This window comes from Macrobrachium nipponense, chromosome 14, assembly GCF_015104395.2.
Source record: "Macrobrachium nipponense isolate FS-2020 chromosome 14, ASM1510439v2, whole genome shotgun sequence".
In the NCBI taxonomy this organism is placed as follows: domain Eukaryota; kingdom Metazoa; phylum Arthropoda; class Malacostraca; order Decapoda; family Palaemonidae; genus Macrobrachium; species Macrobrachium nipponense.
Genome location: NC_087207.1, coordinates 76354790 through 76372044, shown reverse-complemented (window position 1 = coordinate 76372044; position 17255 = coordinate 76354790). Strand labels below are relative to the sequence as shown.

Sequence of the window (17255 nt, the reverse complement as noted above, 5' to 3'; positions counted from 1 at the left end):
ACCAAAAATGCAAAATAATCAATATTTGAAGTTTTTTTTATGAAAAATGCAACAAGAATGCAGTTTACATAGTTTTCAATGCACCCAAAGCATTAAAAGTAAGATTTTCTTAGGATTTTTGACGACGTTCCGGCTTACGATGATTTTCAGCTTACGACGCATTTCAAGAACGGAACCCCGTCGTAACCCGGGGACTGCCTGTATATGGAATTTTTATAATAAAATTAATATTAACAATACTACTTACCTGTATAATTTATCTGGCCCTAAATCCCCAAAAACTGCAACAAAATTTACCACATTGGCAACCATTACCTCCTATTCTGTCTGCCAGTTGGTAACACTGCCATTAACAGTCACAAAACCTTCCCTTGAAAATCAGTTGTGATAGGCAGATCGTGGGGTAGGATGTATACAGCTAAGTATCATTAATATTAATTTTATTATCAAAATTTCATATTAATAAACATTACCTTAATACAATTTATCTAGCCCGATTAACCACATTGAAAAGGAGGGAATCCCAATAAAATTTCCCTTTCGGACAGAATAGGAGGAACCAACCTAATCCAATTAATGGAAAAGGAAGAAAAAGAAAAATTATTAACAGGACATAAAACAACAAAGAAATATATATATGCCGAGTTAATAACTCTACCCATAACTCAACCCAAAGTCTAAAGACCCATCCACACTAGGAAACATTGTTTGCTAACAGTTTGTGAACTGTTTGCAAACAATGTTTCCTGTCCAGACCTCAGTTTTCATCAGGATACTTGTTGGTGCAGTAGCTTCTGTAATTTACTTAGCTATTTTAATGCGCTCGAGGAGGGATAAGAGAAAGAAAAAGCGTACCTTTGATTGCAGGGAATGAATTGAAAAAGCATACCTTTGATTGCAGGGAATGAATTGAAAAAGCATACCTTTGATTGCAGGGAGACTGAATTAAGCTTCATTTCTTTTCCCTTTTCTTTATTGGTGTCCGATAAATACCATTTATGTGGAGGAATAGGGATTCAATGATGCATGCATTTTTTCTTCAAAATCTAAATACTATAATTATTACCAGTTTTACAAACATACAAAAAAGTGGTTACTTACTTGGACAAGAAGAGTTGCAAAACAGTTTTTGTTTCACTTGGAAACATTGGTTGTTTGACTAGATGTGCCACTGCAATTAAACAGCCCTTCAAATCCCAGTCCAATTTGAACTTCTTGTCCTGAAGTCAGAAAAACAATGAAGTATTCATAAAAAATTCACTCATTCCTGGCACCAGTCACCACTGTTTGCCATGATGAATACCAAGAATCACAAAGCCAACTGTACGTTATTAAGGTACATACATTATTCCTTACCTTGACACTTAACCCTTAAACGCCGAATAGACGTATTAAACGTCGAGTCAAAATCTCCCCCGATTTCCGAATGGACGTACCATACGTCAGCTCAAAAAAGTTTTTTAAAAAATTCACGGAAAAATACTTATAGGCCGACCAGCCGAAAACTTTTGAATCACGCGCCTTGGGGGATGCTGGGAGTTCACGGATCAAGGTGTTGTTTTGTTTACAATCGTTATGCAGGCGCGCAAGCGCGAATTTCTTTCTTATCGCACTAAAAAGTATCAGTGACACATCTCAAAAATTATTTCGTCACTTTGACATAATTTTTGCACCGTTTTAAATTATCCGTTACATGAAGTATTATATATGAAAATGTGAGCAATTTCATTTAGAATACAACAGAAAAATACTCATGATTGTAACTTTTATCAGTCTTGAAATATTTCCATATAAATAACAATAAGTGCTAAAATTTCAACCTTCGGTCAACTTTGACTCTACCGAAATGGTCGAAAAACGCAATTGTAAATTAAAAACGCTTATATTGTAGTAATATTCAACTATTTACCTTAATTTTGCAACAAATTGGAAGTCTCTAGCACAATATTTCGATTTATGGTGAATTTATGAAAAAACTTTTTCCTTACGTCCGCGCGGTAACTCTTCCGAAAAAAAATCATACATGTGATTGTGGTAATGTTTGCACCATTTTAAAATTAGCCGTTACATAAAGTTTTATATATGGAAATGTGCGCAATTTCATGCACAATACAACTAAAAACAACCCATGGTTGTAGCTTTTATCAGTTTTGAAATATTTTCATATAAAAAATGATGTGACAAATTTTCAACCTTCGGTCAATTTTGACTACCGAAATGGTCGAAAAACGCAATTGTAAGCTAAAACTCTTATATTTTAGTAATATTCAATCATTTACCTTCATTTGGTAACAAATTGGAAGTCTCTAGCACAATATTTCGATTTATGGTGAATTTATGAAAAAACTTTCCTTCCCTCCGCGCGCGAATTCTCCGCCATAAATCTCCGAATTGCGTACATCGAATTCTCGGAAAATTTGCTCCGTTTCATATTAGGCATTTCATAGAGTTTTATATATGAAAATGTGCGCAATTTCATGTAAAATAAAAGGAAAAATATTTGAAGGTTGTAGCTTTTCTCATTTTCGAAATATTTGCATATAAATCACGATAAATAGAAAAAAAAACCACGTTCGGTCAACTTTGACTCTACCGAAATGGTCGAAAAACGGAATTGTAAGCTAAAACTTTTACAGTATCGTAATATTCAATCATTTGTATTCATTTTGAAACAAATTGGAAGTCTCTAGAACAATATTTAGATTTACGGTGAATTTTTTAAAAAAAACATTTTTTTTACGTCGCGCGTACGAATTCGTACATCATTTTGTGATAATATTTTTCCGGTGTTGCTTTTATTGTTTTACAATGTATTATATATCAAAATGATTGCAATTTAGTGTACAATACAACGAAGAAAAAAGAAACTCGTTAGCTTTTACCATTTTTTGCACAGCGTGATTTTAATACAATTATGTATGATTTTTTTTTTTCGCTACCATATATCGCATTATTTACATATGAAAATTATATTATTTTTCATTTCTGATAATTGCATACTAAACTTCAGGCAATGACAAAAAAAAGGAGCCAAAAATGAACTCTTAATCTTCAAAACTAAGCGCGCTGTGATTTTTTGAAAAAATTATTTTTTCCGCTTCCGCGCTCACTCAAAACCGGCCCCGGCATTCGGGGGTTTTTTATTTTTACCGCTTCGGCGTTTAAGGGTTAAAGAGGCATCTATCCAAGGGTTATTTTCCCAAAATAATTTTAGCCTTGGCCATTTTTCATGTTTACAGGTAAATTTAACGGCCCAAAATGTTTTTGTCCCTTATCCTGATAAAACAGTTTCACCAAAACACTGTTTCATATAAATGATTGCATATTTGCATAATTACATATTCCAATGGTATCTATTTCTCAGAACAGATTTAGCTGACATCTTGTTGATTTAGTTATGCTACACTAAAACCTAATCCAAAATGACTGCCTGATTAATCTGCATACAAAAATTACTACTTAATGCAAATTCCAAATATTTGAATACAATTTATTAAAATGAAATATCATGAATGTGATAAATTTACCTCACATTTGATAAGTCCTAAGTAAACTAAGAAGTTATTTACTGCAACTGACATCAGGTCTCCTTTCTGAGCAGCAAGGAAAGCAGCACTGGCTAATTTCTCTGTGGCAGCAAAAACAACTTCCTCAACCTGCAGCAACATAAACAAAATTAGGAATACCAAAAAGTTCACGGTCTAATAATAATAATAATAAAATAATAATAATAATAATAATAATAATAATAATAATAATAATAAATATGCAATCACTACACCTATACTCCAAGAGTGAGATATTTTGAAATGCAACCCCACAACAAAATTCCTGCCTGTAAACAATCCTGTTTCTAAATCACTGTTCCAGTACAGGTTAGACTTGAAGATTTTTTCTTTCTTCTATCCTGTGTACTCATCTACTCCATTCACTTGATCTGCTGGTCCTCCCCCAATGATCGAAATCCTACTATTTTATATCTGCAAAGTCTCTGAATGACTGTCTCTTCCTCATTTCACATAGAGTATATACTCAAGTCATATTGGTCTATTTTTCCTGCCTCTAAAATCAAAATTATCGAAAGTAAATTGTATTTTTCATAACTATACAAACCTGAGGTCCTTTACATAAGGAATTACTATTCAGCGCCAGCTGGACCGGTCGTAAGATTTACTAGGAATGTAATTCGTCAGTAACTGCTTGTCAGATGGTCGGGAGTCCCGCCCGACTGGAGGTAAACATAACGCTTTGCTTTAGGTCCAGTAACAGTGAGGGGTGGCATGAGGTGGGACTATATGTAAAGGACCTCAGGTTTGTATAGTTAGGAAAAATACAATTTACTTTCAAAAATTGTGATTTGTTCCGACACGTTATACGAACCATCGGTCCTTTACATAAGGAAGACTCACTTATTGGTGGGAGGAATCTGAGTCTTGTGAACAGACTGGTGTTCGCCCAACCTGGGTTCCCTCCCTGGTCGTAAGAGCAAAGGGGGGGAACCTAGCCTCTGTCAAACTGATCAGAGTGAGAACTGCAGGATCAGTGGCCAGACCTCTGGACCAATTCATAAGAGGGAGGCAAGTGTACCTCTTATGAATAGCAAGCAAGAACTAATGTCCTAAGTAAGAAGCCAAATAAGTATTGGGTTTGTTTCTTACTGGTGTCCGCTTTCCCCCTTGCTAGGGAAGGGATGAATAAATGCTTCTATCCCTAATGAAAGGGATAGAATGGAGCTCAGTTACATAGCTTACCTGCACCGTTGTCCTGTCCAGCATTGTGACGACTGCTACCCTCTGCCCGCAGGGAGAGGGAAGAAAATAGAAGGAAGAGGAGCCAGCCACACTCATTCAGTCTATTCCTGTGATATCACAAGGATGAGACGCTACCATGTCCTGTAAAGGAGCTGGGTAAGCTACACAACTTGTTGAGCAGCCACCACGGGTTCCAAGGAAAAAGTGTCCAAAGACCTATGGGCAACATCCCGAAGGTAGAAGGAGGTGAAGGTGGTCTGGTTGGACCACACCCCTGCCTTCAGCACCTGCGCGACGGAAAAGTTCTTGCGGAATGCAAGGGTTGGACCAATGCCTCTAACTCCATGGGCTCTCGGACGAAAGGTAATGGTGTCAGCACTCCTCTCAGTCATACGCTTTCCTGATTACCTCACGAAGCCAGAGAGAAACAGTGTTCTTGGACACTTCTTTCTTGGTCACCCTGGTGGTAACGAAGAGGTGTCAACACTCAGGCCTGAGGTGTCGAGTTTTCTTCAGATAGCACTGTAGCAACCTCACAGGACAAAGCAGCATCTCTTCTGTATCGTATCATTACCATTGAAGTCCTCTAGGGAGGGGATCGTGAAGGACTTGAGGTTTCTGAGTCTTTGCTACAAAATCTGGGACGAAATCATGCATAATTGATCCCCATCCCCTTGAGTGTTTGACATCAAGGAAAGACCATGAAGTTCTCCTACTCTCTTTGCCGATGCCAGGGCCAGCAGAAAGACGGTCTTGAGGGTCAGATCCCTGTCTGACGACTCCCAGAGAGGCTCGTATGGTCTACGAATCAAACTCCTTAAGACAAGAGTCACATCCCACCCCGGGAGCCTGAGTTCCCTGGGTGGGCAAGACATCTCGAAGCTCCTCATTAGGAGAGATATTTCCATGGAGGAAGAAATATCAATTCCTCGCAGCTTAAGGACTAGGGCCAGTGCGGCTCTTTATCCTTTGACTGCTGAGACAGAGAGGAGCTTCTTTTGGCGAAGAAAGATGAGGAAATCCGCTACCTGCTGAAGAGTGGCTCTGAGTGGAGAGAGACCCCATCTAAGTCACCAACCACAGAAGACGGACCACTTTCCCTGGTATACTACTGCTGAGGACTGAGGTATCCAGCCATCTCTGTTGCTGCTAAGTGAGAAAAGCCTCTCGCTCACAAGAGATGGTGGATAACCGCCAGCCGTAAGACATAGGTAATGTACTGCCTGGTAGTACCGTTCTACAGGCAGTTGACACAGCAGGTTGTGCCATGGGGGAATCTCTCGCGGTGCCTCCGAGAGAAGAGCCAGCAGGTCTGGATACCAAATGGCGGTGCCACCAGAATCATCCGAAGATTGCTGGTGACCAGCACCCTGATCACCTTGCTAACCATGCAGAACGCAACAGGGGGGAAAGGCATAGACTACGAGGTTGTCCTACGGGTGTTGGAACATGTCCTCTGCAGCTGCCCATGGGTCCGACACAACTGAGAAGAAAAGTTTTCTGTTATGCCGGTTGGCGAACAGATCCACTACTGGATGCCCCCACAGGGTCCAGAGACAAGGGTGTTCACTTGGTCCAGCACACCATCAGCCAAGGAAGACCGGGGTAGTCCCACCGTCACTCTAGGTTCCTCCTTAGGACCCCAGAATGACTCCAATCCTCAATGGAGGGTTAGAGGGAGCAACCACCAATCCTTCCACGAGGTCGTTGTGCTGATGAATCAGTGCAATGACCTTTGCAGAGGACCTCTGTATCTCGGGGGTGATGGCGTCCTGAGGAGATGGTCCGTCAGATCCATCCAGGCCGATCACTTCCCGAGAAACTCTTCCTTCAGGAGGAAGAACCTCGCCAGACCCCTCGTGGTCTCCTCCAACCACTTGAGTGTACGGTCTGTTTGGTCCTAGGACTGAACCAGGCTCGTAGGCTCTCGTGGCCGGACCGTAAGGAGTGCACTCCTCACGGTCACTCCTGTTTGCCTCGCTCCTCCCGGTGTAGCCTGAGGAGGTTGAAGGAACAGGTGAGGAACTGTCGCTCCTACCCTGCCTACCAGCAGAGCCGGCAGGTCTGGAACAGCGGTTTCCCTGCGGAGAAACGCTGGACCAAGGATGGTAGCATCCGTCTCGTGTGTCAGGGGAGCTGCTACCAGCCGTGTGAGCCCTCCGGTCCCGGTGGGAGCGACAGTCGGGTGACTGGTAGCGTCGCTAATTATTGCGGTGAGAAGTGAACCCACCGTACCTCACTGACGCGACCACGGTCCCAGAAGCAGCCGAGGCTGTTCCTGGTGACCGGGGGGGGATCTCTTCCCAGCCTCGACACGTGAACGGTCTCGGTCTGGTGGGACCGTCACATCAACCCTGGGAACCGGACGAACGCTGCGCGAGAGTCACCTGAGCGACTCTTACCATCCTTCCGCTCCGTGCCTGGGTCCTGACGGTGAGAAAACTCAATCGTCTGGTTCCTGGCTGCACGATCACTGGTAGGTGGCCGTACACTCGGTGACGCTCGCGAGCGAGTGGCCGAGACAGTTCCCGGTCTGGAGGTACCAGCGGTGGTTGGTACCTCAAAGGTCCCATCTTCTTCTTCCCTAAGGAAGGAGAGACTGGTCCTGCTCCCGGAGGAACGGGAGAATCAGCAGTAGACCCACCTGTCCCGCCGGAGCGAGACAGGCCATTAGAAGTCTCCGTGCGAGACTTCTTAGGAGGTGCGAGGCCACCTTCTTACTCGGCTGGGGCGCCTTGGAAGTCAAAGGGGAAGAGGCGGCAGAAGACGACGACGACGAAGATGAAGACGATGGCGACGACAACACCTTCCTCTTCTTCTTGGACTTCTTTTTTGCATACTTCCTCAGGATAACAGACAGGTCTCCCATCCAAGCTGGAGCTCGGGCAGTTGCAATGGCAACGGGGCCCAACTCCACCTGGCCGGAAGGACCTGCGGGAGTGACAGCACTTCTACGGGCAGGAACAGGGGCAGCGGTACGGCGACGGCAACAGGAGGGCGATCTTAGGGCGAGCTCTTCGGGCACTCAAAGGACAGCAAACCAGGTGGAAGTGGAACCAGCTCCCTCCGGGGCACATACGGCAACGGAGCTTGTACAGCAGCCGAGGGGTCACGTGCTGGGTATACACCAGGTGAGGTGGAGCTGCATAACCCTGTGTCGACACAGTTGTAGTCATCCTCGTCTCTACCTCGTGAGTGACCGGGGCTGCAGAAAGATGATGGATGAGCCCCTGAATACTCGGAGTGCCCAGAAGGCTCAGCAAGCGTCACACCTGCTGAAGATCCCCACCCGCAGAGGCAGACACACCTGAGGAAGCAACAGTCGGGTTAAGGGGAGCAGGGTTCCTGTTCACTTAACAGGGGAAGGATCCCACCCTGAGCAGACAGAAGACCCCAAGAACAACTCCAAGTAGGGGTGTCGCCCTCCCTCCTCTGCACTCGACAAACCAAGTGAAGAGGCGCAGGGGGGCACGTCCCCCAAAGGGAAGAAAGCCATACACGGGAGCTGACGAGGAGGGAGAAAAGAAGATGACGTATTAGTCACTAGAGGTGTCGAGGGAGAGCTTTCTGACGACACCTTGGTGGCCCTACGTGGCTTCTTCTTCTCATACAGCTCCCACTGCTCCTCTGACCAAGAGACACAAATATCACAAGTTAAGGACAGAGAGCATTCACGCCCTCGGCACCTAGTACACAATGGATGAGGGTCCACAACATCGCTGGACATGAAAGCCCCACGCTTATGGCCTCCTACTCCAGAGCACACTCTTCGGTTGGATGGGGGCGTGAGGGCTTCTCTGATTCGTGGGACTGCATGGTCAATCTAACGATGCAAAACCACAAAAAATAATAAACAAATAACAATAAGAGTACTTACATTAACTTCACACTAGTATTCTGAGAAACAGGTTGAAAGGTAAGTAAGCTTTGAAACAATCTCACGACAAGAGGCAGGCAGAGAGGGGAGCACACGTCTTCACCCGACGGCGGTCGAAAGCAAAGTGGTATGTTTACCTCCAGTCGGGCGGGACTCCCAACCATCGGACAAGCAGTTATTGCCGAACTACCTTGTTAGTAAATCTTACGACCGGTCCAGCTGGCGCTGAATAGTAATTCCTTATGTAAAGGACTGATGGTTTGTATAACATGTCGGAACAAATTCACATTTCTCTTATATTTCCCAATGTGTGTAATGAAGAAACAATGAATCACATAAAGAAAGCAGTATAGAGACAGGAAGAAAAAAAAAACCAGAAACACAGTTGCATGCTGAGAACAAATTTGCATATATTTTATCTGTTCGTTTTGTGTACATTTTCTGCATGCAAGGCTTGGTAAATTTGTGTTTTATTTTATATATATTTTCATAGGTTTGAAATGAATTGATCCAATTCCCATTATTTCTTAAGGAAAAAACGACAAATTTTTAACCATTTTGTATTTTTCATAACTTACAAACCTGAAGTCTTAACATTAGGATAAATACTCAGCGCCAGCTGGAAACCGGTAAAGTTTAAAATAATTGTGTACGCAAGGGACTATTGGCATCTGTGCTTGGTCACAAGACATGTGGAGCTACCCACATACACATCATTAACTCGTGACCCCGTTAGTTATTCTTCCAACCCAGGTTAGTTGATAGAGGGGTGGTTAGAGGTGGGCCTTTGTATGTTAAGACCTCAAGTTTGTAAGTTATGAAAAATACAAATTGGTTAAAAATTTGTCATTTGTTCATATACGAAAAAAACCTTCGGTCTTAACATTAGGATAGACTTACTCTTTGTGGGAGGTAAGTACTATTAACCAACTGGGAGTTTGCCACCTTTGATCAGTTTTCTGAATACCAGAATTCTACGAAACAAGGGACCAGTATTTCAGAATTTAAGACATATATGAATATCATAGAGTCAGACTTCTGGGTTTTACACAATGTCATAGTTCATTGCGTCCGAGGAAGATAAGAAGATCTGTTCTCCTAACAAACCAATTCATCCACTCGTGTAGGTTTGCTATCATTCCTCTCCCTCTTGCTATAGAGAGGAATGTCCTGCTACTGATAGGTATCTTACTAATACTAACCCTAATAGTATGGCCACTTCACTCACCTGTACCTTGTCCGTTCCAGCTTATGATGGTACTCTCTTCTTACTGCCCTAAGTAAAGAAGGAGACCGAAATTTGAAAAGGAAAGAGGCCAGTTAACTCCTCCATTTTACATTCATACCATCATCTTAGACAAAATACCAACCGAAATGCCAGGGGTACTGGATGAGTTACACCCTTTGTTGAGCAGCCACCAAAGGACCCAAGGAAATTGTGTCCAAGGAACCTCTGGGCAACCTTATATATATACAGAAATTGAAATAGGGTTTTCATAACAAAGAACTCACTCTCAAATTTCAATGAACAGACAGACACCTCCTTAACATTGCTGCATTTTGATCTTCGATAGTCAAAGACCAACCGTCACGATCATTTTAACAGATATGTTCTTTAATGCCAGAAGGCCCATATTCCTCTGATGACCTTCTCTTCTGCATAACCTCATTGGTACAACATGACAAACAAGGAGTGGGCTTGACAGATCGCCTCTGTTTGGCTTGTTCCTTTACGTCTACCACCTTTATGTTCTAGGTGATGTAGTCCTTTCTATAACCACAGAGTACTTTGACAAGTCAAAGCCGGCCCTGCTGAAGGTCTCTCACACATACTCACACCATACTGAGCATGACTAAGAAATGTATCTGCCATCATGACCTGTGCTGCATTGACTCATTATCCCGGATTCCGGGGCAAATTGGAACTGATGTTCCTAACTACTTTTGAGTCTACGTCAAAACCCTGGTTATTGAGTACTCCCACTCTACCAAGGTCAGAGGAAGACCCCCATCCACGGTCAGTTTCCTGTAACGTGACTGATGTATGTGCCTGGTGGTAGTCCGTCAAGTCTACTCTGATACAGAGTATGTTTTCACTTATCAGATCAGAGTTCTTATGTGCCCCTTCCAGTTCACTGCTCCTGATTCATCTGAAGATTACTCAGTGTGAAGCAATATTCACATGCCTAGAAGATTACTCAGTGTGAAGCGATATTCACATGCCCAATCACCAGTCTCATGTATATCACCATACATGTAATTACAGAGATACTTCCCTCTGTTCTGATAACCTCTCCACCAGATCATTGTCTACTGACCGAATGCCTTTAATGGACAGAAACCTCTTCTATACAGGCAGTCGCGGCCAAAGAGTCATTCTGTATGTGTGAGCTAATGACCTTTGGAGTCGTGTTACGTCCGAGGAGACAACCCAAAAACTTAGAACTATTAGTTCGAAAAGGGATACTGGTCAACCTCCAGACCTTGAGATATTAATTCTACCTAAATCGGTGGTGCTTCTTCCCCACCCGAACCTGGTAGCGATGATTGTGCTACGATAAATTTTATCAGCCACTCATCCTGGGTCCTCCTTAATTACTGGAACCCACCCTTTCGTTCGGGACACGGCGGAACAGGTAGAACCTAGAGTTTGCGTAACCTCCAGGTTGTTCCCAGTATCGCAAATGGAATCCTCAGGCTCCTCGAAGTGTGAAACCCCTGAGACAGGTCTTACATGGTTTTTTCATTATAAGAGTTCCTCTCTGGACCAGTGGTTTGTGCACTTATCTGCCAAACCGGTGGTCCGAGGTCCTACTCCCATCTCGGCCAACATGGAATCAGAGAAATTTATTTCTGGTGATAGAAAATAATTTATCGATATAGTGCGGTTCGGATCCCACAATAAGCTGCGGCACCGGGTGACCAATTGGTCCCTAGCCACGTAAAAAATATCCAATCCTTCAGGCCAGCCCTCAGCCCTAGGAGAGCTATTAAACAGCTCATTGTTTTTGTAAAAACTAAGATACACTTAACTTTTCCAATTATATAGACTATACCATAGGAAAAACCCCAGGAGAATGTCCTATGATAATATATTCTATTCAGACACGTCCCAATTATCCTGTCCAAGGAATTAATCTGTTAACAGAATATGGCTTATTTTTCCACAAGTAATGTTACTTTACAACCACGAAACACCTTATGCGGTGACCTGTTACAATATATGGGCATATGTTCAATATGCTACCCTCCAAAGGGAAATCCTATATTGCCAGAAACCATTATGGTGCTATTCTCGAGTAACCTAGCCCAGAATTGTACCCAACGTCACTTCACCCCACCTCACTCTTGAAGAATGGGAAACTCCCCACTTTCCCCTTCCAGATATAATGAGGTCCTAATGCCTTGCTCTAGCCAACTGAAGCTTGAACCCTCTATGTTAGGTTCATGACTTCAATATAGAAACTAGACCAGTATGGAAGAGACCCATTTGCAGATTCCAGGTTAACCTAGCCAACAACCACTTGGACTAGCCTAAGTAGGTATAGTCAATTAAGAATTGACTAATTTATTTTAAGTTGGTAAGACCAAGTTGACCTTGGCTTGGTTAGATTAGGCTATGTTAACCGTTCCAATTAGGCTAGGACCCTGGTTTGGTTAGGTCAGGCTATATTAACACTTCCAATTAGGCTAAGACCCTGGTTTGGTTAGGTTAGGCTATGTTAACTTTTCCAATTAGGCTAGGCTAACTCCTCCATCACTTAGGGTAAGTTGAGTCCATCTGAGATGTACTCTTAACTAGGCTAGGCTAGTATAGACTAGCTTAAGCTAGAAACTAAATGACTTAGGTTAGGGTAAATTCGTTCAAGAAAGTTTGCGCTATCCATGCTAGGCTACAACCACAACCTTCTAGGCTGAGGTGGTAAAAGTGTTTCGAATGGGTAGCCTAGGCACTAGTCTATGCTCGGCTATCATTATATCCTTACTACTTTGCCCAACCTAAGGTAGTAAAGGCATGTTCAAGCAGCCAGACCATGTTAAGTCATCAACCCACTGTTAGGCTAAGTTGATATAGGCTAAAAGGTATGACACAATAATCCTGGCTATTGCATCTTAGGTTACAGGTGCCCTACTTAGGCTTGTCTACCTTTAGTGGCAAAAGAAAGACGTTCACCTCTTCCTTTCGACTTAAGTTTCCATGCGATTTCATTAAGAAGAATGGTTCTATAGTACTTTCGAAGGAACCAAGCTTTCAATTAACTTTAACTACTTGTGTAAGAGTCGAAGCATTTGGTCAATATTCTTATAGGAAGAAATCAGCTTATACCAACAATAAAACATGGGAATTCTTCTTACCTGTAAAGGTTTGAAGTTTTCTGGAGTCAACCCCCAGTATGCTAATTCCCACCATTCAGGCTGCATACTATTACTAAGAGGTATCCATATACTTCCATCAACCCGTGCATTTCATGTGTTGTAAAACGGACTACATGACTAGAACAAGGAAGGTAATTCATACACTTTCCTATCCTTTTTCAAACCAAACACCATGTCAATCCCCAGGGGAAGCATATTGGCAGGTGTCTCCCTGTTCCCGAAAGGTTATTGAATTGACTAACCAAATCGATCACCTCTGCATACGAAGCCAGAAACTCTTGATTTTATCTTCCCTCCGGTCCTAACGCACTGTGTTCAGCCACAGGAGACGTTAACTCACTCCTAGCCTCTGACAAACGTCCGGGTGGGTCATGACCGTACGACCATACGGCTTCGGCATCTTTGATCTTTAATGGCCACTGATGGCTTGATCTCGAATAGTCAGTAGGATTTGAGAAGGTATCTATTTGCATGCGTCATGGCCATCCGACCATACGGCCGCGGCATCTTTGACCTTTAATGGCCACTGATGGCTCGATCTCGAATAGTCAGTAGGATTTGTTGAGAAGGTATCTATTTGCAATGCGTCATGGCCCGTCCTAAACCATACGGCCACGGCATCTTTGATCTTTAATGGCCACTGATGGCTCGATCTTGAATAGTCAGTAGAATTTGAGAAGGTATCTGTTTGCAATCCTATATACAAACATGAAAGCAATTTTATCATATTGCATTACTCTGACATCTAGAGTCCATGGAAAATGTTTGTAAAAGCATCAGCGTATGTATCAAGTTCAGCAACGGCATTGTAGTCTCTCTTAGACTCTTTGTAGTCACCACTGGCAACTCCGTGTAGGCCGCTAGCCCAGCGACCGTCGACGCTACCGCTTGTTCGGACTCTCATAAACGGCTTCGTCCGATTGCTTTGAGCTTACCAGCCACTGACTTCTTGACTTTCTTGCTGATTGGGCTGTGACAGTCCTGGTTTGAAGATGAAGAAGAATTTACTCTTCTCCTCTTATCCCAAGGATCAGTCACGAAATCCTGTATCCTCCAACACTTGACTGGTACACTCAGTGACGCCATCGAACTTAGCTATGACAACATCTATAGGAAGACGACGAAGAAGCAGACAAATCACCCCTTTTCTTTTTGTCTTTCTTGGCAATTTTCACCTCTAGATCCTGTTTTTCTTCATTACTGTGTGTACCAATGAGTCAGAAAGCATATAAGTTCGGAGGCAGCGAAGTAGACCGAGAATCAGATGGCTGTGACGTCATGACTACCGCCATTTTGCAAGCGGTTTTGGCTATGACGTCATCACACTTGATGGAAGCGTGAGGCTGTTTATGGTACTCTTGCAGCCAAGATCAAGAGACCCAACCATCTGTGGCATTTCTACTTTACAAGGATGTGACAGTCCTGGCTCGAAGATGAAGAAGAAATTATTCTTCTCCTCTTGGCACAAGGATCAGTCACGAAGTCCCTGATTCTAGCCTTTTCCAACTCTTCACAGCAGCCACACTAGACTAACTTTCCATTATTCACTTGTTCGACAATTACAACTACTTCTTGTGCTTTCAAATAATATGGACGTAACAATCCTGGCTCGAAGATGGAGAAGAAATTTCTCCTCTTGGTGCTAGGATCAGGTACGAAGTACCTATTCTTCCAGGATTGGCAAGAGAACGTCCTGGCATCAAACCCAGCCACTTAAGCTTGTAAATGCCTAAGTGGAAGGATACAGAGGAAAGACTTGTATCTTTTCCATTATGTGACTTATACCTCCTGATGCTTGTAATTTCTCTCAAAAACAATGTGCATTAAAAACTCCAATTCGAAAGCAGTTGCAAAGTACTCTTGTACCTCGAAATGAAAATGGAAGCATGTCTCCGTGTAGGCCGCAGCTGTGAAGTGATGTCATGGCAGTCGCCGTGTTTATGACGTCACTGAGCATCTTGAATGCGAAGCCAGCACCCTACCAGAGGTGCAAGGCTGTTGATGTTATTCTCGTAGGCATCTGCTTCTTACAGATGGCGACGCATCCGACCGCCATTCAGTGCATATCAGGATAAAAGGGACATCCATCACGTGGGACCCTGGATGGCAGCATGACATTATATATCAAACCAACTGTCCTTCTTGGGTTGGTTCTTGATAAGCCTAACGCCGACCACACACCTGCATCCTCTCTACCCACGTATCTGGAACGAAAACAAGATGGTGATGCACACCTCTCCCCACAGGGAAAGGAGCATAATTGGTCATAATTACTTCCCAAAGCACATCCAGATACATCAAAGCTTTGGATTACAGGCAACCCATATGAATATGTGATATTCCAAAGCACAGGTAACGAATTAACCGTACCTTAAGAGTTTCTTCACCTACGACTTACTACACGATGAGTACCTCGACGTCGAAATCGTCGAAGAAAATATCAGGGAGTTTATCTGCTTCTTGTGATATCCAGGAAGATTTGCAGCATGAGAAGGCTTCATGTTCACATACCCGGGAATTCCAAACAACAAATTGAAAACAACAGGGGGCAAACTAAACCGGCTTTAAAAGGATGGAAAAGCACGTCCTCTCTTAAGGCGGTAAGAAAATAACTAACAGGGTCACGAGTTAATGAGGGGTATGTGGGTGGCTCCACATGTCTCGTGACCAAGCACAGATGCCAATAGTCCCTTGCGTACACAATTATTTTAAACTTTACCGGTTTCCAGCTGGCGCTGAGTATTTATCCTAATGTTAAGACCGAAGGTTTGTTTCAAATATGAACAAATATTTTTTTAAGGGCAGCCTTCTGGAACAGAGCCTCACCTAACAGCCTGGTCCTAAATTCAAGTTTATTCATATTCCTGCCACTTATCTCCCTTGCTATTGTGATCTCATGTACCTTGACTTTGTATCCTTTATAATTCCTAATCAGTTTCTTTAATAAAGATGCTTATTCAGCTTTTTTCTTGTCATTCCATTCTTTTTTTCCTACTGATTTTCCTTTTCATAGTTATTATCTACATTTTTTATGTCTTTTTTTCATACTATACTTATCTATTAAACATGCCAATCACTTTCGCGTGTGAAACTAAACTATTAATTATCCATTTTAACATTTTTCCACTCCATTTCTTCCAAACTATTGTCTAAAAGTCAGAGTAAGCTCAAGTAACCTGATACCTCTTATATTTTACACACAGTAAGAGCATGCTTAACCAGCCTGATAGCTATTTAATTCACACTTTGAAGTATATCCCCTTTCCATTTCTATACCACTATACTAGGTACTGCTACAAATGTAAGACTTTTTTCTAGCTTGTCTGCTGTCATATTTTAACATTCTGCAATCTATAATGCACAGTAATCTTGAGGGCCTACTATATGTTTTCTTCAAATAAAAATTACTAAGGCTATCAAAACAGACTTTTTTTTTTTTACATAGCATTGATTAAAGACTTTAATAAAAGAATTACAACAAACAGATGACTTACTTTTGGATTGTTAACTGCTGCAAAAGATGAAGTCTTCATGAAAATACTCAAGCATGAAGTTATGAAAGCTTCATCTGAATCACCTGCCAACCGGCGAGCTTCCTCCACTAGAAGTGATGGGCCAGCATTTCCCAAGCCCAACAGTCGACTTGCAGTTGGCTGCTCACAGAACTCAGATGCTGTACACTAAGTAGCAAGAAATACAGGGGAGACATCAAAATACCATCTAGCTTGTAAACAGCCTACTTAGCAACACAAAGAAAAATACTTTAAAATTAATATTTTCATTGGTTTCATTTAATTTATCTACAGATGTGACTGGAATTACAATTGGAATATAAAATTTAGGCCACAGGCCAAGTGCTTGGGTCTAAGAAATCATTCAGTACTAAAAGAGCAACTGAGAGTAAAAAGGTTTTAAAGGTGTCACAGGAAGAAAAGCTTGCAGTTGCATTTTGAAACCATTGTTAGGAGAGGGTGGAAAGTAATTATGAAAGAAAGAGAATATGAAGAGATACAGTGAAAGGAATGAAAGGGGTTGCAGCTAGGGGCCAAAGGGGTGCTGCAAAGTACCGTAAGTCAAGTAATCCCTACGGTGTACTGTGTGAAGAAAGTATCACTCACTGAAGTTGCAATACCATGGGACACCACAGTAGATGCGAAAGAGAAAAAATGGATAATTATCAAGGTCTGAAAATAGAAATAAGAAGGATATGGGATAAGCCAGTGGAAATTGTGCCCATAATCATATGAAGG

The 17255-nt window shown here is 42.5% G+C and overlaps 2 protein-coding genes across 3 annotated transcripts in view; one reads left to right on the top strand and one right to left on the bottom strand.

Annotated features, from left to right (window-relative positions):
• LOC135226594 (uncharacterized) overlaps positions 1-16703 on the bottom strand; it is a 45732-nt gene extending 29029 nt beyond the window's left edge. Inside the window, exons 1-3 of one of the 2 annotated variants that reach the window (XM_064266290.1) lie at positions 16500-16703; positions 3528-3656; positions 1102-1220 (exon numbers count right to left, since the gene is read on the bottom strand). In XM_064266290.1, the coding sequence (XP_064122360.1) occupies positions 1102-1220; positions 3528-3656; positions 16500-16538 (287 nt within the window). In that variant the 5' untranslated portion in view covers positions 16539-16703. The remainder of the gene's footprint in view (positions 1-1101; positions 1221-3527; positions 3657-16499) is intronic. The other variant, XM_064266289.1, reaches the window with a different exon arrangement.
• LOC135226592 (ran GTPase-activating protein 1-like) overlaps positions 1-17255 on the top strand; it is a gene marked incomplete at its 5' end in the record, with an annotated part of 56015 nt that overhangs the window by 16668 nt on the left and 22092 nt on the right.